Genomic DNA, 20656 nt, shown 5'->3' with positions numbered 1-20656 from the left:
CCCGCGTCTCCTGCATCGGCAGGCGGACTCTCAAGCACTGCGCCACCAGGGAAGCCCCATCTTCTTATCTTCTTATCTCAGGTCCTCCCATCTGGACCACTGCAGAAGCCTCCTGGCTCGTCTCCTGCTTCATTTCCCCTCTGGCCGCTCTTCAGGGAAGCCTGGCTAACCTTTTGTAAGATCATCCAGAGCAAGTATCTCTTAAGCATCTCTGTTTAAAACTCTCATTGCCCTCCCTATGCTTAGAATAAAATCAGACTTCTTCCCTTGGCCCACAAGGCCTCAGGGAACTAGACCCTGCCTTCCTCTCCATCCTCATCCTGTACCACTCACCACACTCACAGTGCTGGACCATTCTTGCTGCCTTTCTGCTCCGTGGACACCCCAAGCTCATTCCTACTTCTGGACCTTTGCATTTACTGGCTCCTCTGCAGAGAACGTGTTTTCTTTGGCTCTTTGCATGATCGACTCCTTCTCATAGTGCAGATTCTCAGGTCAAATGCCATCTCCTTAGGGTCCTCCCCTGTCCATTCATTCCATAGTAGGTACCTCCCCTGCCCCAGTCACTGCCTTCTCACAAACCCAGTATTCCTACATAGCACTTGTCACTATCTGACATTGTTTCCTGAATCTGTTTGTTGATTCTCCATCTCCCTGCATCAGTCCTGTGAGATCAAGGGTGTAGTAAGTGGTGAGTAAATATTGGATGAGCTCATGGATATTGGTTGGACTGGAAGGCTATGGTTGAGTCTTCTTAATCCCTATTGTTCTGGTCTGAGTGGCCAGCTCTGCAAAGTCCAGCACATCCCCAAGATGGCCTGCTGCCTGGAATCTCTTTTCAGTCCAGACAAAGCCTCCTCGGGCGCAGGGGTTGGTCCCCAGCCGTGTCCCCCAACCCCAAGGACCACCCAGGCCCATCCTGGCTGCCCTCTCCCCATCCTCCAGTCTAGCGTCCTTTGCCCCATCTCTCCCAAACTCCTGGTTCTCCTTTGATCCTCGACCCTGAGTCCCCTGCCTTTCTCTCCTTGTGGAGTGACTGGAGCAGCGGGGGAAGGAACCAGCAGCTTATCCTGTTTACCCACCAGGGATTACCCTTAATGAGGATCCAGAGCCCCCGAGGCCTGTCTGCCACCACCTCCCTTAGTGCTGCTTGCCCTGTGTTCAGTGGGCAGATGCGGACAGCACTTCCCTGGAGACCACTTCTAGGCCTTCCCTGAGGACGGCTCTGCTTCAAATAGCTGAAACTTGTTTTCCGAATAAAACAGCGTCTTGTCAGCTCACTGGGGCTGTGTTACACAGGTGAAATTTCTCAGGAAAACAACCATGGCAAAACTGTTAGCTCGTATTTCTAAAGTTAGCTCCATCCTTGTCTAACCTCTTCTCTCAAACACAGTCATGTATCCTTTCTTAAGCATATCCTGAGCCTTCACGTCTCTGGGAGTGTGAGCGGTCACCTCCTGGGTGATCAGTGACCCGGTCACATGCTCATTGGATGGGGATACTCACATCATACTCACTCTCCAGTCCTTGCTTTCCTAGAGCTGGTTGGGTTTTTTTAAGGTTATAATTATGTCATCCCCACTGCTGCTAACTGTTCAGAACACTGCCTTATAAATGGCAGAAAGTGCAGAGAAAGGCAGTGCGACGCTTTTCTCCAAGCAGAATGTCTGTACCAGAACTCTCACGGGTACTGTTCACAGGGCACTCCTGGGCAGGTCCAGGAGGCAGCCTCCCCCATACACCTGGGAGCTTAAAATGCAGCCTGCGCGGTGAGCAGCAGCCTGAAATAATGATAGTTGGGGAAGTGACCCTTGGCCGTCAACAAGTTCAGTCTCTTTCAGCTGATGCTCGTAGCTGCCATTTGTGGAAGCTCACCCCATTGCAGGCTGTGCACCAGTCCTTTAATGCATCATCCCATTTGATCCTCACAACCCCAAAACAGGGGTGGAGTGATCCTAACTTGATAGGGAACCGAGGTGTACCCAGGTTCAGCCACTTGCCCCAGACTGCCCGGCTGGCCAGTGGCAGAGCTGCATCTGTGACTCAGCGACCAAAGGGTGATCCATCCTTGACCATCCAGCACCCCTGGTTCTCTTCCTGACCCCATCTCTGGCCACCTTCCCACTGATCCAGCCCCTCAGAGACTGTCACGTAAACAGAGACCCGTTCTGAGTATACCCGCTGGTCGGCATCTTAGGATCCTCACTCTGCCACTGAAATGTTACCTTCAGCTTTTTCAGTCTTGGAAATCAACGTTCCCCTTTTGTTCTGCAGTCAGTCATCTGTCACTGCACCCCTCCCTTCTGATTCTGCCACTCACCACATGCTGTCCAGAAGCAGTGACACTGGGATCTCCACGTGCCCAGTCGATGCCAGATGCACTTGGCGGGAGCACTGGTGTGACCCCCCCACCCCAAATGCCTGCTCTCCTGAGTGATGAGCACCGCCCACTAGTCCCACAGATGTCACAGAGCCAGCACGGGTCCCTCCTGTCAGCGCCCTCTGACGGCTTCTGTGTCACTCAGATGGAGAAAGCCAGAGTCCCCCGCATTGCCTTGCGCGCAAGGCCCCCGACCCGGCCCTGCTGCGTGGCCTCTTCGGCCTCAGCACCCACCCCACTGCCTTGCCTCACTCCAGCCACGCTGGCCTCCTTGCTGTTTCCAAAACATGCCAGGCATTCCTCAGATGGAGAAAGCCAGAGTCCCCCGCATTGCCTTGCGCGCAAGGCCCCCGACCCGGCCCTGCTGCGTGGCCTCTTCGGCCTCAGCACCCACCCCACTGCCTTGCCTCACTCCAGCCACGCTGGCCTCCTTGCTGGTTCCAAAACATGCCAGGGATTCCTGCCTTTGCTGCCCTTCCTTCTGCCAGATACGCTCTTTTCCAGCTGCTGTCCTTCGTGGCTTCTTCCCTTACCTCCTTCAGGTTCACGCTGAAATGTCACTCTCTGCAGAAGGCTTCCCTGGCAGCTGCTTAAAATAGCATTCCCTCCCGCCAGCTCCAAGCCAGGCAACCCTGCTTCGTTTCCTCCATAGCCTCCACACTAGACCGGAAGCTTCAGGGCGAGGAAATCGCAGGTCTGCTCACTGTTCTCTCCCCAGGACCTGCGTGCAGCAGGCATTCGGTCGATGTCTAGTGAATGACTGAACGCACGGATACACACATGTGCACAGGTGCACGCACACACACAAATGCACGTGCACTGCCTCATGACAAGGAGGCCCGGGACGCCGACGAGGCTGAGCCTCGTCGGGGAGGAGCAGATTTCAGGGTATCAGCTGTGGGGGTCCATCCCTGCTGGGTTCTGACCCCGTCTCTTCTCCGCAGATGGTATCACGGAGCCATCAGCAGAGGAGATGCGGAGAACCTGCTGCGACTCTGCAAGGAGTGTAGCTACCTTGTCCGGAACAGCCAGACCAGCAGGCACGACTACTCCCTCTCCCTGAAGTGAGTACACCTTGGCCACCTCCTGGGCCCTCGGCAGCCTCCAGCGATGCGTGGCCCGGCGCCAGTGTCTGGGGCAGAAAGACCCGCCAGTGTCCCCCAAGGAAACTTGCCAGCATGAGTTATTTCAAGCCTCGCTTTTCCAATTTGATCTTATTCTGGGATACAGAGGAGTTTTTATGTCCTCTGTTTCTGCCCCCCACAGAGAGGGGGGGCATTTTCCTAGAATTTATATTAAATATCCAAGAATAGCTTTCACATGTACGGTGAGCCAGGGGCTATAGAAGTGCATAGCATGCCTCATCCCTCTCTCAACCCTCACACAGCAGTTTGATGAGAAACATCTTGTCCCCATTTTGCAGATGAGGAAACTAAGGCTCAGAGAGGGGCCATGGCCGGCCAAGGGGCAGGGCCAGTACTCAAGGCCGGGTGTTTGACTCCCCACTGTTCCTGCTGCCGCCGTGAGAACCACCCTTTCCTTATGTTCTAGGTTGCTGTTTGGGAAAGTTTCACTTTTAGGTGTCACACAAAGGTTGTGAGGAACACTGGGAAGAGCCAGGAAGAATCTTGCTGGCGTTATTACCTGTCAGGTCTTTCTGGATACAAGGCCATTGCTTTCAGGATAGGTGGCCCTGCCATAAGAAAAGGGTTTTTTGATTGAGGGCTTCATCATTTAGTGCCCTTACTGACTGGATGGAACCCAACGGATTTTCTGAAACCCATTTTACAGACAGGAAAACTGAGGCCTGGAGAGAGGCGGGATATAAAGAATTAGTGACAGAACAGACCACCAGGAGCGGTGCAGCCCTCTGCCTGCTTCCTTTCTGCTCTACTCGCCATTGTTCAAGGCCATGTGATGGAGAGAGGGCCTGCTGGGATGCAGCTGTCAGGAGAGCCCTGTGCAGGCCGGGTTGTGTAGTCAGTAGGGTCAGTGCAGCCAAGGAGAGAGAGATTGGCCTGTGTTCTCTGCTCAGGACTGACCCCACCTGAGAGGGACAGTGACAAACTGCAGAGCAGAGCCTGAGCAGGAAGCAGAGGCACTGGAAGTTCGCCTGGAGAAGGGAGGGTGTGTGGAGACTTGGGGGAACCACAGATCTCTCAAGGACATCGGGGCAGAAGTGGTAGATGGGAGAGTTATGGGCAGGCAGATTCCAGGTCAGTGAGAGGTGCAGTTCTCTAACAGAGCCAATCAGGAATCAGAACGATCCAAAGCTGCCTCAGGAAGTAGTGAGTATCATCACTGGGGGTGTGCAACCAGGAGCTGGACAACCGCCTTGCCAGGGAGGACGTGGAGGGGATTTCTAAGCAGCTGGGAGGGCACTCAGGACAAACGGCACGTGCGTGCTTCATCGTCCACCATCAGGCCTGACAACTTAAAGAATCAGGCCAGTTATTGCAGCCCAGGAAAATTCAATACACTAAACCGTGGCTGGGCTGGAGGCGGCCAAAGCCAGAGGGCCACGGTGGGGTCAGGTGCACACCGCTGGCTGTGCTGTCTGGGGCCAGGGGGTCTTCAACTCCCCACTGCTCCATGCAGCCCCCTCCCTCCCTTACTGTTCGAGGTAACCTAGCAACCCAGGTGCCCGTGAATGATGCTTCCAGATCTTCACCTTCCCACCTCAAGGTGAATTGTGCCTTTCTGGACTGCAAGAGGTAAACGAAGCAAGTGACATCAGAGATGGGACTCCTGTGTCACCACCCTTCCCTGGTGACCCAGACAGCCTGCCCACGCCCTGGGCTTCCTCTCTCTCATCACACTGGCAATCTCTGAGTTCCTCAGTGGATCTCATTCTTCCTGGAATTTTGTCGTCTGGGACCAGGCCAGAGGCGTCTTCCCGAGAGGGCTAATTGAATACACAGAGAAAAGGGTGGGGCTCCCCATGTCAGGCCCAGTGGTTCACCATGAGGGCCAGGGCCCCATCGCACTTCTGTTTATTCACTGGGCGCCTGCTGGGCCCCTGCACTGGGCAGGCCTGGCTGGACATTGGGACCCCTGGTGACCCCACCACAGCCCTGTCTGCAAGGAAGAAACAGCCTCCGAAGTTCCCAGGATGTTTTGGGGCTGAGGCGCCAGCATGGGAGCACACAAGGAATCTCGAGCCAGTGGCAGGAGTACTCATGCCAGCAGTGCCTGCGTGGTCCATTCCTCAGTGCCCTGAGCCCATGCCCTCCGTTATACAAACAGGCCCGAATGCCAGCTCACAGATGGGTCTTCAGAAGACTGTTTCTGTCAAAGTCCTAAGAGCATAATTCCCTTTTCGTTCCTGGTTTGCTCCCTTCCCTAGACTGTAGGACCACTCTCGGGATGGAGAGCACCTTGATTCTCTTCTGCTCTGTAACAGGCTTATAGTCCAGGGGCCGGGCTTCCCCACTTGCTGGCCTTGTGGCCTTGGCAGCCACATCACCTTTCTGAGCCTCAGTGTCCTCATCTGTGCATGAGAGGTGACACTGCTCTCCTTACATCGATGCTTTTCAGTGTCTCTGGCTCTCGGGAGTTCCCCTGCCCGTGGGCTCAGCCACCCATTGTCCTTGGAGTGCTGTGGCAGGATCCCCTGCATCTCCCAGGCGAGGGGAGGAGGTGGAGGAGACTGAGGGTGCAGCCCAGGGGCCTGCGCTGGGATCCCAGATCAGAGCACTCTGCCGTCAGGCCCAGGTTTCTCTTCCTGGACCCGTCCTGTCAGTTCTCATTGTCAGGAAGTGCAATTTGGATGACTGATCTCTGCCCATGGGTGCTGGAGGTGGAGGGTTTAGTTTTGCATGCTTGTCAGGAGCCATTAGCTCCCAAATGCCGGAGGGGTGGTCTTACCTGGTCGGCTTTCTCTTGAAGAAGGCCAGAAGTGGGGAGGAGGGCTAGGCCATCCGTGGCTGGCCGGGGCAGCCCGCTAAGTGGAGGTGGGCTTGTTTTCCAGAGCAGCCTCAGTTCCCAGTGACCAGTCAGGCTGCCGGCCAGGGAGTGACACCCGGCATTCATCACCTCAACCACAAATGGAACTGCCCTGGTACTGAATGTCCCGGCTGCTTGGGGCAAGTGCCAGCTTTGCCAGCCACCATGGAGGTCCAGGGACTCTCACATCCCGAAGCCTGCCTGGTGGGGGTAGGGTGGGGAGTGGCATTATCAGGAGTGAGGTGCAAATTTACATTGGAATTCCAGCTGTGCTGTCATGTGAGCCTTGGGTCATGCTATGAGGGTATTCTAGGGTGGAGGAAAGTGTTTGGGGGAGTCTGGCCCCAGAGGACAGGGCCCTCCACCCCTCCCGTCCTTCCCTCAGCACATATTTATCAGAGCCCTTGGTACCAGGCACTAGGCTGGGCAGCAGAGGGAGCAGAGGAGAGGACAGCCCGGCCTAGGCTACAGAGCTCCCGATCTGGGCCTTGTTGCTTGCATGTCTGCACAGAGGCCCTTGGGGGCCGGAGCTGGCGCTGGAGTGAGAGAGTCTGGAGAAGCTGTTGCGCAGAGGTACACTTGAGCCTTAAAGAAAGGGTACGCATTCCCCAGGCAGGGACAGTTGGTGGGCATCTCAGGTGGAGGGGACGGGCTAGGCAAAGCCCTGGAGATGCAGAAGAGCCTGGGCAGGACTCGTGCCCTGCAGAGGAGCTGAGACTCAGTCCTTAGTGACGGGGCCACTCTCAGGCACCCGCCTGTATGCTTAAACCCCACTTCCACCCTGCAAACCCACAGCACTTCACGATTTAGAAAGCCTGCGCGTTCGCCTCGGGACAGCCCCACGGGGTGGCCAGGGCAGAGATCACCATCCTCGTTCTCACCTTAGGGTAGAGGAAGCTGACCGACCAGCTGAGGCTGGAGTGGAGACAGAGGACTCCCAGCCCAGTGTCTCCCCACCCGCTCCCAAGCACCCCTTACGCCGGCCAGGTCATCGGTGTGGAACCTGAAGCGGCCGTAGAGGCCTGCCTGGTCCGGTCCCTTTGCTTCATGGCTGGGGAGACTGAGACCCAGAGGGGATTTGTGACTGACCAGCTCCCCAGCTGGCAGTTGACCACACTGACAAGAGAGATGGTGACTGCTTCCCACTGTGGGGACCAGGCAGATCCCTGCACCAGCCTAAGCTGCCACCCTCCTGCCCCTTCACCAAAACCCCCCGCACCCGTGGCAATCCAAGATGGCGCCTGCCTCCCTCACCTCCTCGCATCCATCCAAGTCCCCTCCATGGCGGACGCCCCCACCCGTGAAGCAGTCTTGCAGAGGTCCTGCCTCATTGCTTTTGAACACTGCCCTCATCCCCTCCTTCTGCAGAACTCTCCCTCTTCCCCTCTCCAGCCTGACCTGACAGGGCGTCAGACCCTTGGTGCCCTCTCAGCCATCAGCACACACGTTGGCCCCAGCACCAACCATTGACCCCTGCTACACTCACTGTAGCCTCGGGAAGTGAAAGGTTGAACTTTTAGAAGTTGGCAAGAAAACATCACCCTCTAACACAGTTTACTGTTTGGAAAGGCAAGCAGTGGGGGAAAGGGATGAAAAATCTCATTAAAAGGGTTCTTCAGGCACTTTGGACTGTGAATGACTCTTTGCAATTTCTAGTTTCATGAGTTTTTGCAAAGCAATCTGGACAAGATGAGGGAAACAGGACTCCAAAGACCAGAGGGTTTGCTGCTGAGGGCCCTCTGGGGAGGCAGGGAGAACGCCAGGGCCTCCTCGTGCACCAGGCAGGCTCTGCCTGCTCTGGGCGTGCCCCCTGGGATGGGGGCAGACAGAGTGGCCCTCCCGAGGCCTCAGCAGGGATGCCCCTGCTCCTTTGACAAGGGCCCAGCCCTGTTCTCTTTAAGCACTGAGAGCCCCAACTCCAGTGGGGGACATGGCCCCAGGGAGCCCTCACAAAGGGGCCTTCAGCTTTCAGATCCCCAAAGGCAAACTTCACAGCATCCTTGCAAATGCGTAGCCCAGATTCTGACCTCAGGAGACATTTCTGGGGTCTGACCTTTTTCCATCAGGGTACAACTCAGCCCTGATCACTCAGGAGCCTTCCTCAGCCCGTAAGCTCTGCCCCTTCAGTGTCTTGTTATTTAATGGGCTCCAGTCTCCAGGAGTTCATAGCCCAGTCGGGGAAGAAGTGGTATTTACACGGGGAACTCAGATACTCATAGAACGTGTTTAAGGCTCCCCAAGGCAGAAAGTGCTCAGGGCTGTGAAAGAGGGAAGGAACCAGAAGAGGGGGTATTTGAAGGCTGGGTAGATCTTAGACCTGTGCACAGGGTAGAGAGGGCAGCCAGGCAGGGGGAATGGCACAGAGACAGGAAGTGCAGAGCTTGCGTAAGAACAACAGATAACATTGATGGGAGCCAAGGAGAGGGGTGGCCCTAGTCAGCAGGCTGAGGAACTGGGGACTCTAACCTGTAGGGTAGGGAGCGTTCCTGAAGGTTTTGAGCAGCGTCGCAGTCATGTCCCCAGAGCTGTATTCTAGAACCATTCATGAACCAGGGTGTCAAATGGAACACTACTCTGCCTCCCTCTCCCCAACATGTCCACAGACATGCCACCCGAGCTAGCACAAGTCCAAGAGGTGGGCAGCACGTGGGCATGCGTCCCAAGGGGAGATCCAGGGCAGCCCTTTTAAAGATGTAGAGGGAAGGGGCTTTCCTGGTGGTGCAGTGGTTGAGAGTCCACCTGCCGATGCAGGGGACATGGGTTCGTGCCCCGGTCCGGGAAGATCCCACAGGCCGCGGAGCGGCTGGGCCCGTGAGCCATGGCCGCTGAGCCTGCGCGTCCGGAGCCTGTGCTCCACAACGGGAGAGGCCACAACAGTGAGAGGACCGCGTACCACCAAAAAAAAAAAAAAAAAAAAAAAAAAAGATGTAGAGGGAAAAGCATGGGCTCTGCTGCCAGAGATACCTGGGTTCGAATCCTAGCTCCATCTCTTACCTGCTGTGTGGTTCTCGGCCAATGACTTTACCTCCCTGATCATCACCTAGAAAGCCACGTAGGTCACTCTCATGAAGTTGTTGTAATAATTAACGCAGCTCAGAAGGTATATGCCAGTCTCTGCTCCTCCCAGCTTTCCCGGAGCCTTTAGAAATTGCCGTGGAGGCAGCAAGGTGGACAGGGCTGCACCAGGTCAAGCGCCTTCGGGGTGCGTCTGGGCTATATCTGCTTCTGGATGACACGGGCGAGTGTCTTCCCCCGTTCCCACAGAAAGAGGGTCTAGCATTTGATTCGTAAATTTGCTTCCAGGTCCAAGACTCTACGGTCAGGACAAGCTGCCTTTCTGCTCAGTCCTAAGGATGGTGGGAAGGCCCCACCTCCTCCTCCAGGTGGGAAGGAGGGAGCGGGACAAGAAAATGCTTTCTGCTCTGATTGCTAAACGAGGCCCGTCAGGTTCCTGCTTGGAGCTGGGGGTCTGTGCTGACTGCTGGGCAGCCAGTCTTCACCCAAAAGATGCTTCCTGGGAGGGTGGTGAGCGTAGTGGGGCCAGAGGAGCTGATGGGCTGCGTTCCAGGGGCGCTGGGGGCACATTTCTGTTAGAGTTGTTTTTCTTTCTTCTCTCCCCTCGTTGATTTATATAGTAGAGGAGAGAGTTTTCAAACAGTAGGCATGTCTGGGTCTAGGCAGGCGGGCCAGTGATTAATCTTAGTTTGTTGCTGCTGACAGCCAGGAGCAAGAAATAATAAAGGTTTGTGGGGCGGGGAGGGGCGGGGGGTGAGGAAAGGCTGCTCGCCCTGCGATCATCGGCAGGGAGCACGGACTTCATTTCCTTCTGCCGTCTGAGCACCCCTTGTTGGGTCGACATCTGAGGCTCCAGCCTCTCAGCTCCATGGGGGCTGCTCCCATGGCCAAGCCCCCAGGGTGGTCCCCCAGACCACAGTAGAGCCTCACCGGCCGCTGTTGGGTTCACCGCCCAGCATGACCTCCTGCTCCAGGATGTAGGACTCCATCACTACAACTTGCTCCCCTCCCCAACCTGCCCCTGAGGGCAGAGCTTCAAGAAAGGCAGGTGTGTGCCACCCGGGGCACTGCCCAGCTCTGCTGACCAGGGCCCTGGGTTCCTGGCTGCCTGCTCCCGTGACTCTGCACCTCTCTGAGCTGCCAGGTGGGTGTGAGGGCTGGAGGAGGGCGAGTACAGAAGAAAGAGAGGTGGGGGTCAGGCAGACCGGCACAGGGGTAGCTGACTGACTCCAGGCAGACAGTGATGGCAGGAAGGGGTGGAGTGAGGAGGGGTTTTGACATGGGCCTTGGGAAGTGAGGAGGGTTGAGGCAGTTGGGGATGGGCAGGGTAAGGAGCTGCCCATTCTGAGGAAACAGCAGCCCAGGAGGAGAGAAGCTGCCTACTTTCCAATCCACAGTTTTCAATATATCCCATCACTAACTCCTCCCCATTTCCCCAGGATAGAGGCAGCTCTGTGCAGCAGAAGACATGGGCTCTGGATCAGTCTGGATTGGGCTCTTGAACCCCAGCTCTACCACTCACTAGCAGGGTGGTCTTGGACAAAGGGACTTAACATCTCTGAGCCTCAATTTCCTCATCTATAAAATGGGTTTTACAGAGGTATTCCTGAAGAGATGATATACGTGAAGTGCTTGGCATGTGCCCAGCAGGCATTAAGTGAGTGGTAGCCCACTGTCTTTGTTACAGACTTTGGAGAGCCATGGGTTATTGAGGAAAGAGCTTGGTGTGGTCCAGAGCCTTGAGAATTGTCTGGATCTGTCCATGCCCGCAGCTACTCCCCTTTATGGTGGTGGGATTTTAGAATTTATGCAGGCTGCAGCTTGAGAAAATCCTGCATTGTTATGACTGAGACTCAAATCACAGGGCTAGAGTCAAATCCAGGCTGCCTTTGCTCTGGCTGTGTGACCTTGGGTAAGTCACTTAACCTCCCTGATCTCCCAGTTCTTGATCAGTACCTGAAGATGATGACCACTTCAACAGGCATTCCTTTCTGTCCCCCCTCACTGTCCTGCTGACCCCTATCTCGCCCTCCACATCTTCAGACATTATGAGTCAATTACAAGAACTAGAACCTGGTCCAGGACAGTAGCTCTCATACATTAAGTACACTTGAGCAGAAATCTTGGGATTTAGGGAACAGAAAGAGACCTTTTACATCACCTGGCCCAATACCCTGTACAGGTGGAGAAACTGAGACCAGAGAGAGGAAGAAGCTTGTTTGCCTCCCGGCTTCCCATCCAGGCCCAGTTTTCTGGCAGCATTTGCATTGGCCTGAGACAAAGGGCAGGCAGGGGAGAGGGGCCGTCTGCCTCTGCTCTCACTACACAGAGGATTTCACATCCTTTCAGGACTGATGGAGGGAAAATGAACTTTCTGCTCAATTAGTGTGCGACGTGTTTTCTCCTTCTAAAAGGTTTAAAGGAAGTGGTGCAATTAGGAGCTCCTCAAACGCCCCGTGCAGGAGACTAAATGAAAACAGTGAACTTCAGAGACAGAGGTTTTCAGAAACCCCGTCTGACCGTGGAGGTGTCTGGAAGGCAGATGGGGTGAAGCGCTGGTGAAGCTGCTGAGGAGGCTGAAACAGCTCAGCGAAGGACTAGGGCAGTGGGAGTAGAACAGAGGCCGTGTCCTGGTAGAATTGAAGAGGGTGAGAAAGAGCGAGAAGTCAGGGGCCTCATCCAGATTCCTGAACAGCTGGGTGAGTGGTGGCACCACCAGCTGCAACATGGACCTGGAATGGTTTTGAAAAACCCAGGAAACTCGTCCTAACTCAGCTGCCCAAAACCAGAGGCAAGGGGTGCCCACGCTCACACTGCTAACCCATTGTCCAGAGCACCCACCAGCCTGGCAGTGCCCAGCATGCCTGCTGATGGGCTGGGTTTTCCCTTCCTGACTTGCTGCATCTCCCCTCCCAGCCAAGCACACGACATTGCCCTTTGCTCCCCCGAGAGCTCCCTGGTCCCCTCCAGAGTCAGAGCCACCCTGATTACATTTCCAGCTGGTTTTTAATTATCTCATATCAGCCCCCATAAATCTCTCCGTAAGGCTCGCCTGCCGTGGGAGGCGTTCCAACTGTTGCCAGGAAGCCTCGTGTGCCCTGGGACAGCTTCCCTTCTGAGGTACTGGGTGGTCTCTTCAAATGAGAAAAATATTTCTTTCCAATCACATTTCTAACATCTTGTTAATAGGACTTATTTAATAATATTTTTGCAAAAGCCATCTGGGAATGGCTTGATTGAGAGGGCATGTGGGGTGCTGCAAGGACAGGCCATGGGGACAGATACAGACCTTGTATCTGCCATCAGCAGATACAGCAACATGGAGAAAGATGCAGTCAGGGACCAGAGGACCAGGGCCTGAATCCCACTGCTTCCACCAGCCATGAGGGTCACCCAGCGAGTTATTTCACGTCTCTGAGCCTCAGCTCCGAGGCTCAGGGAGACGGCGGAAGGGAAAGCTCTTAGTAAACCCTGAGTGTCTGTATGAATGCAGGTGGTGTTATTTACGGAGACTTGTGCTTTCCCCGGGGGAGTATTGGGAGTCTTACTTTGCTAACAGCTAGTTAGATAACTCAAAGCCCCCCCCCCCCAGGAAATGCGATCAGCCCCCGCCCAGAGGCATTTGGGGGGGCTTGAAGCAACCAGCTTCATTCAGTAAAATCCCAAGGTTTCCCGTTCCCCATACCTTCAGGCCCTTGCAGCCAGAAGGGTCTTGAATCATCCAGGTCAAGACCCTGGCTTTCAGATGAGAGGAAGGGAAAAGGACCTTCCCAAGGTCCCGCAGCAAGTTGCTGGCAGAGCCCAGATGTCTCGACTCCCATCCCAGGGTTATTACCCTTCTGAGCCCATAATACTATATTTTCTCTCCCATTTTCTCCATAAACATTCTTGGTATTTGCGGCAGATTTATAAAATCGGATGTCAGATTTTATAGCTCTCGTCTTTGCTCCCACAGTTCAAATGCTAAAGCTATAAAAATGATATTTTGCTGTGTATGAGTGTGGGTGTGTCACACTCACACGTGCACACACTTCCATTTTGTGACTCGAATCTGCCCTTTTCTGAACGAAATTGGGTCATTTGTAGAGACGTGGATGGATCTAGAGACTATCATACAGAGTGAAGTAAGTCAGAAAGAGAAAAACAAATATCGTATATTAATGCATATATGTGGAACCTAGAGAAATGGTACAGATGAACCGGTTTGCAGGGCAGAAATAGAGACACAGATGTAGAGAACAAACGTACGGACACCAAGCGGGGAGAGTGGCGGCGGGGGGTGCGGTGGTGGTGGGATGAATTGGGAGATTGGAATTGACACGTATACATTAATATGTATAAAATAGATAACTAATAAGAACCCACTGTATAAAAAATTAAATTAAATAAAATTCAAAAAAACCCTGCCTTTTTCTGGGCAGCCCTCCCCCAGTGAGCAGCCGCCATCTTCCTTCCAGCTGAGGGGGCTTTCTGCCACTTTTACTACCTTTTTTTTAAGGATTGCTTCACCTAGGAGGAATATCAGAAACAAATGGTCTTGGCAAAGCTGCTTATTAGAAATGCTTTAATTAGAACTTTTTTTTTTTTTTCTATTTTCCTTTTGAAAATCTACACGCTGCTCACGGCCCTGGGCGGCGTGAGGACCAGCTTGTCACATTCTCAGCACAGACTTTCAGGGCAGGGGTAACAGTTCAGCAGTGTAGGTGTCACTGCTGCATTCCTACCAGGCACCAGGCCTTTGACTGGATGGGGAGACAGAGGCACATCAGAGTCTAAGCTTGTAGTCCAGGCACGGGGACAAGAATAGGTGACTACTGTGATGGAGGGAGGTGTAGCAGAGAATGAGTAAGGGAGGGAGAAAGTGAGTCTGGCTGGGGGCATCTCAGAAGGCTTCCTGGAGGAGGTGGCATGTGAGCAGGGCCTAGGACGATAATAATGTATTGGGAAGTAACAGAAAGGTAGAAGGATGATTAGGTTTGGTATTAGAGGAGAGGTCTCTGCAGCGTCCCCTCTCCCTGTGGTGCTAACTCCCTGTGGTGCCAACTTCAGTTGTCCCCTCCACGTAAGCCCCCGTGGCCCAGGTGACTCATAATATTGTGGACAGAGATGTGCCTTGTAAACTCTGAAGTCCTAATCAGCTCTCTCTCTGTCTCCCCACAGCTTCTGCATCTCTGGTCCTTTATCTTTTCCACAATTCCTTCCCACCCCCCAACTTGCCAAAGAGTAACCACATGCCCCTCATTTCCACCTGACACTAAAGGTGTGTTGTACCCCACCCTGGCTGAACACAGCCTCCCAAGGAAAAATGCATTTACACGGTGCTGGGCAGGCGCTTTGCAGTCCCTGGTACCTGGTGTTAGAAATTGAAGAGGCTTCTGCAGCGTATCCTCTGAGGCAGGTAGAATTGTGCCAGTAACAATGATTAAAAACTCGGGGGGGGGGCAGTATATGAGTTCTGACACAAGTGATGATGAAACCACTGAGGTGGCAAATGCATCAGGTGGTGTGTGCTGGGCACACCCACCTTTCAGATTCACGGTCTCCAAATGGGAGCATAATCCTGTTTTGAGTTCAGATTTTCAGGCTAGAAAAATACTTTCTCCTGTCCTCAATTTTTCCAGTCTTACCCCCTAAAAATCTTCTGTGATGAAAGGAGGGTTGACTTTTACTTTTGTGGAAGTTGTGCTTTTAAAAAGCAATCAGTTCCAATAGTATAGTAACTTTGGGGAACTCAATTACTTGCAGCCATGCTGAAAAAAACTGTAATTAACGTGGTCAAACCCTAGCCAAATAATAAAATGAAAGCTTTGTTGTGTATCAAGGCAGAAATCAATTTCATTAGGGAGCAAAGAGCCAGAGATTTAATTTTGAGAAAACTCTCCACCCTGTGGACAGAGGTTGTCAAGAAGCTGCCAGAATGAATGCCCAACATGAGAGGATTCGCCCTCCAGAGCCCAGATTACTTAAGGGCTGGCAGTGACCTTTCAGAATCACATTTGCAAACCTTCCAAGTGTGGCCACAGCCAGTGGGGCTTTTGCTTCTTAATGTTCTTGGACTGGTGCCCCTTTTGGTTTGGTCAAGAGGTGCGTGTTGTCTGCACCCACTGACACTCGCATGCCAATGAGATCCTGTCCCTTGGGATGGGGAGGAGGAAGAAGACAGAGGTGGACTCTGGAGGTCGGAAGACACCAAAAGGAGTTCATCGAAGGCTCAGAGTGTCCACATGGTGATGGAGTCGTGTCCAGACAGCAGGGCTAATGGCCAAGTGGGACATACCCACGGGGGACAGGCCAGCATGTGTATGAGAGATTGTGAGCAGCAGGAGGGACCAGGACGAGAGAGGACAGCTGGAGAGGAGCAGCCTCAGGTCTGCGCCTGCTTCTGTATTCCGCTCTCCAGGGGGCCTTCCCAGGGCAGGCAGAGCAGCTGTGACCTGCTGGAATGTGCTAAGTCACATTTCAGCTCAACGTAGACGGACTTTCTCATGGTCAGAGCCATCAAAGGTTGGAAAAAGTTGTACCTGTAATGAGTAAGCTCCCCAACACTGGGGGTAAGCCACAAAAGCTGAACATGAGATGTGAATGTGGACTTTGCATCGTCAGATAGAATTAGAATGGGGGTTTTCAAACTTGAATGTGCATCGGAATCTCTTGAAGAGCATATTAAAAGCTGATTCAGGTTCCAGAAAGGCCCAGGGAGTCGCAGGCTTAGCAAATCCCCAGGGACTTTGATGTAGGCATTTTGGGGCACATTTGTAGAAACTCTATATTTGAGAAACCTGCACTCCTCTTCCAACCCTGAAACTCTGGGATGTCTGTAATGAAGGTCAGTCCTTTTGTTTAATATCTGAATAGTCATTCCTTCTTCATTGCGTGGTGTGAGCACCTATGTGCCAAGTTTCAAAGGTTTAGCAGTTTGTGGGACCTCAGTGGTCACCTAGTTCTCTCCCTTTGTTGTATAGGTAGATGGGAAAACTGAGGCCCAAGAGGACAGGAGCCAGGGCTGGGACCAGGTCCCTGACATCCAGTTCAGAGCTCTTTTCACTTGCTTTCAGTGACTTTAAGGAATATCATAAAGTCCGCCCCATTTCACAGATGAAGAAACTGAGGCCCAGATCCCCAAGGACTGTTGGGAGCTTTTCCACAGAAAACCACCATCACCATCATTCACATGATGTGCAAAAGGCCCTTGGCCAGGGTGCCTGGGTGGCTTAGAGTCAACTGTGTGCCTTTGAAATTCCAGGGAGGAAGAACGGCCCCTCAGGTTAGAGGCAGGACCACTGAGCAAGTAGGTCTGTTTTAGCTTTCAGTTTTTAAAGGCCCTCCTGGATTTTTCCTTCTTTACTTGTTTGAGTAAAACTGTGAGTTGGATCAGGTGCTTTGTGGGCGAGTCCCCTTCTTTGCTGTGCTAATGAATCAGTTGGTCAGTTAGCAAGGGATGCCCCAGCCAGGAAAGGAGTTGGGTCTGGAGGATAGTGAGGGTAAGTACTGTGCTTTAAGGACAAGGATGAGAATTGGGGTGTGGGGGGATTGCTGCCTTCTTCCCCCTCCCTGCACGTCCACCTCCACCTTCCACCTTGTCACAGGCATTGCTGCCTACTCTGAGCATACAGAGGCTATGGGTAGTGCCCAAGAATCCCCTACAGCTAATGGCACAGGGGCGGGGTAGGGGGGAAGGGGCACATTCTGGATTCACTGGAGAATGAGAGCAAACCTCCACCCCTTTCTGGGCCTTAATGTCATCTGTAAAATAAGAGCAGGGAAACACATGGTCTCAAAAGCCTCTGCTTGGTGTCTTGTCTATCTCAGAAATGTTGAATACAGAGCAATACACACAATACTGCCATACACCAGTATTTTTTAAGCAGAGAAGCCTCTTTCCTCATCATTCCCATTCTGTTTTCATGTGGACCCTGCTGTGTAACAATGTGTTTTTGAGAGTGTTGTGAAATACCACTCCATGTTTGGGAAAGTTGATCTCAGGGTCGTAAACACCATGCCCATAGTCACCCAGCGACAGAGCTAGGGCCAGAACCCAGGCCTGCCACCCCAGCCAGGCAGGCTGCCCAGCTGGAGGATTTGGTCCGGCTGCCAACGTGGCCATGAATGGCAGACCAGGCAGACAGGGAGACATGCTCAGTGCTCAGCCCGGGCAGCACGGAGCCAGCAAGGCAAACCAGATGGGCAGCAACTTCAACTCAGGCTACTGCAGTGCAGGTGGGGACAAAGCCATGTCAGAACCCCTAGCCTTAGCACCTGCCAGACTTGCTCATGCACCATCCAGCTCGGACCTCAGGATGGTTCTTATGGGTGGGCAGTGAAAACTCCATCCCACAGATGAGGAAACTGAGGCTCAGAGAGACGCACAGCTCAGAGTGGCAGAAGGGGACTCAGACCCAGGTCTGGGTCCCGCTGGGTCTGCAGGTGGTGGTCCCTTTGCCCTCATCTTGCTTTCCTCATCCCGGAGTACCCGCCTCATCTCACTCTCCAGCCTCACCTGGCTCAACCCCAGGTTTCCAGCTCCCCTTTTGCCTATAAAAGCCCCTGTGCCCCTGGCAGCTGGTGCTTACCCTTATGGTTGCCTTTGCCCAGTCCCTGTTCTGGACCTTCCTTCAGGTACCGTGTGTTCCCCCTGCACCTGCTGGTTGGTGGTGAAGTGGGAGTTGGTCCTTGGAAACAGCCTGGAGCCCTTTGGCAAATTCTGTGTTGTGTCTTAAGCCCTTAAATAAGGAGCCGGATGACTAACCTTTATCACATGTTCATGCTTCCTTCACACAGGCATTCTCACTTCTCCCTCACAACTACTGTGAGGGTGGACTCTTTGTTACTCCCATTTCACAGATGAAGGATTTGAGGCATGGGTGACTAGTGAGTTGCCACTGTTAAAATCTGGGGCTGGATTATTCTATGTTGTGGGGTTGTCCTGTGCAGCATCCCTGACCTCCGCCTGTAGATGCCAGCAGCTCCCCTGTCTCCAGACATTGTCAGATTCTTCCAGGAGGGAGGTAAACTCGCCCCAGTTGAGAACCAGTGCTCCAAGAAGAGTATGGGTGGAGAGAGGCTTGTCCTAGTAGAAGGAAACCCCCCTCTACCCCACCCCAGGCCTGAATGCATTCTGTCCATCCCGTTGGCACAGATGTTAAGAAGCCTTGCTTTTGCCACTGTGCTGTCCTCAAGCCCGGGGATTCCCTGTACCTGCATGAGGATAGCCGTCCTGCCCTGCCTCAGTCCTCCTGGCCGAGGCTGGCACATCCTCCACACCACTGTGATGTCTCTCATTAGCTTGAAAACTTCAGCACTGGAGGAACCCCCTCTACCCTTTCCAGACAGGGATGCTGAGGCCCAGGGAGAGGGGACCTGCCCAGCCAATGACATCAGTGGAATCAGAGTTTGAACCCAGGTATCTGACTTCAGTTCAGCCACCACCATCAACCCCACGTGCTTCAAACACAAAAGGGTCTTTGTGTTCCTGGAAGAGTCCTCTTTCCCCTTCCTAAAGCTCTGAAACATTTCATGTCACCCCTCCCCCTGCCTCCACCTCTCCCCTTGCAGTTTTCATGTGCACTTGCTGGAGCCTGAGGACTGCTAGGAACACCGACGAGTGAGACTGCAAAAGTCATCCAGCCTGCCCCCATGCATCATTACCCTCCCACTTACACACCCCCAGTGATGGGAGGCTCACTCCCTCAGCTGTCAGTCTGGATCATTAATATCCTCCTGCCTGACACTTTGTTAGTCTACTCCTGAGAAAATTGCCCCAAATCAGTTCATTTTGACCTATGCTGCCTTGCGTGGCACAAAACAAGCCTTAAGCCTCTCCATGTTTGCCGCGAGGTGCATCTGCCGGCTCTCCTTCTGCCTGGAGATGGCTTTTCATTGTGATTTCCTGAAGGCCCTCTCCCTGAGCCACCAACTTAGAGCTTGAGAAATGCCCGGGCTTCCTGGGGAGGCTTATCACTGCCAGTGTGCTTATTGAAAGTCTAATTATTTGGTTGTAAATCAAGTTGTTTGGCTCAGCGGTGTTCACATTTAGATGTTTGTTCACCATAACTTGGCACGTGTGTCTTTGGCTTGTCCCCCTGAAGGCTATTTCGGAAGGCAGTGGGTGGCATGTGACCTCATAAGCCCCTTCCCGCAGCTCCTCAAGCCCTAGAACATCTCAGCTGGAAAGGGCCTCCATGCCCCTCACCCCATGCATTGCACAGTTGGAGAACCCCAACACACAGCTAGAAGGACTCATGTCCTGGTCCCCTGGTTCAGAAAGCCCTGGTGTCCTCTCGCTGTGACTCAGGCAGGTTGCTTCTCCCTCTGGCCCTTGGTGTTCTCGTGTGCAGTGGGTGTCTTGCAGATAATGTCAGCCCTCCCAGCTTCTTTGTGAAGCCACAGGTTGGTCCAGTCCGATGGCAGCGGTGGCAATCACAATGTACATGTTTGTTCTGCCAGGCTCCCTGGCCCTGTGCTGGTAGTTCACAGCACATGCAGATGCCAGCCTGACATCCTCAGGAGATGTCAACCAGGTACCTTTCCCCAGAAGGCCCCCACCACTTGAGATCTGGGTATTTTTTTCCCACAGCAGGCCCAGGGCTCTCAGAACATGCTTCTCTGCAGGCACTCATGAGTGTTTCTGGAGTAGCTTGTTTCACAGATGTGGCGAGGAGTTTCTCTGTAGACACTTACCCAGAAAAATATCCCATCTCCCAGGAGGTCAAAGAGCAGACGTCCTGAATCAGAGCCATCTGCTTGCAGAGGCAGCGTTGCCGAGCAGGGGGCGGGGTTATGGCAGGAAGTACCTGTTTTGTAGGCCCCTAGGTGGCCATGGAGGCAGGAGGTATCTTGCCAGGGTCACCCTCCAGGCTGGCTCCCTTGGGATGCTCCCTCACCCAAGGTCACAGCAGATCAGCATTAGAGCCAGGCCTAGAACACACCTATGCCCAGTTAATTCGATACAAACGTCCATGTCCATCTCCACTCCGACTTGGGTGCACGCTTGTGGGGTCAGAAGGACCTGATGGGCTGTTCTCATGCCTTCTCCACGCTGATCACAAGACCTGTGCTCCAAGAGCTCTGAGGGTGAATGCTGGTTGCCGTTGTCATGCTCATGGAGAACAGGCGACACCTCCCTCCCCTGAGAATCATCCTGCAACCAATTGTTGAGGGTGTTCAGATGCCCAATTTCATCCTTCCTCTTCTCTTAACCGGTCTGGCCTCAGGAATCTTTGCACAATGTAAGATTCAACTTTTTAATTAAAATAACCCACAAGAAGAGGAAGAGGGCTTCCCTGGTGGTGCAGTGGTTGAGGGTCCGCCTGCCGATGC

The 20656-nt window shown here is 53.5% G+C and overlaps 1 protein-coding gene across 1 annotated transcript in view; it reads left to right on the top strand.

The window, feature by feature from the left end:
* Positions 1-20656, top strand: part of SHB (SH2 domain containing adaptor protein B) — a 136309-nt gene that overhangs the window by 109118 nt on the left and 6535 nt on the right. The window contains 1 exon segment of the mRNA XM_007456015.1: positions 3325-3444. Within this exon segment, the coding sequence (XP_007456077.1) occupies positions 3325-3444 (120 nt within the window).

The sequence above is a fragment of the Lipotes vexillifer genome, unplaced genomic scaffold, assembly GCF_000442215.2.
Source record: "Lipotes vexillifer unplaced genomic scaffold, Lipotes_vexillifer_v1.1 scaffold920, whole genome shotgun sequence".
Taxonomy (NCBI): domain Eukaryota; kingdom Metazoa; phylum Chordata; class Mammalia; order Artiodactyla; family Lipotidae; genus Lipotes; species Lipotes vexillifer.
Note: the sequence above shows the minus strand (reverse complement) of the source record. Positions and strands in the feature narration are given on the sequence as shown.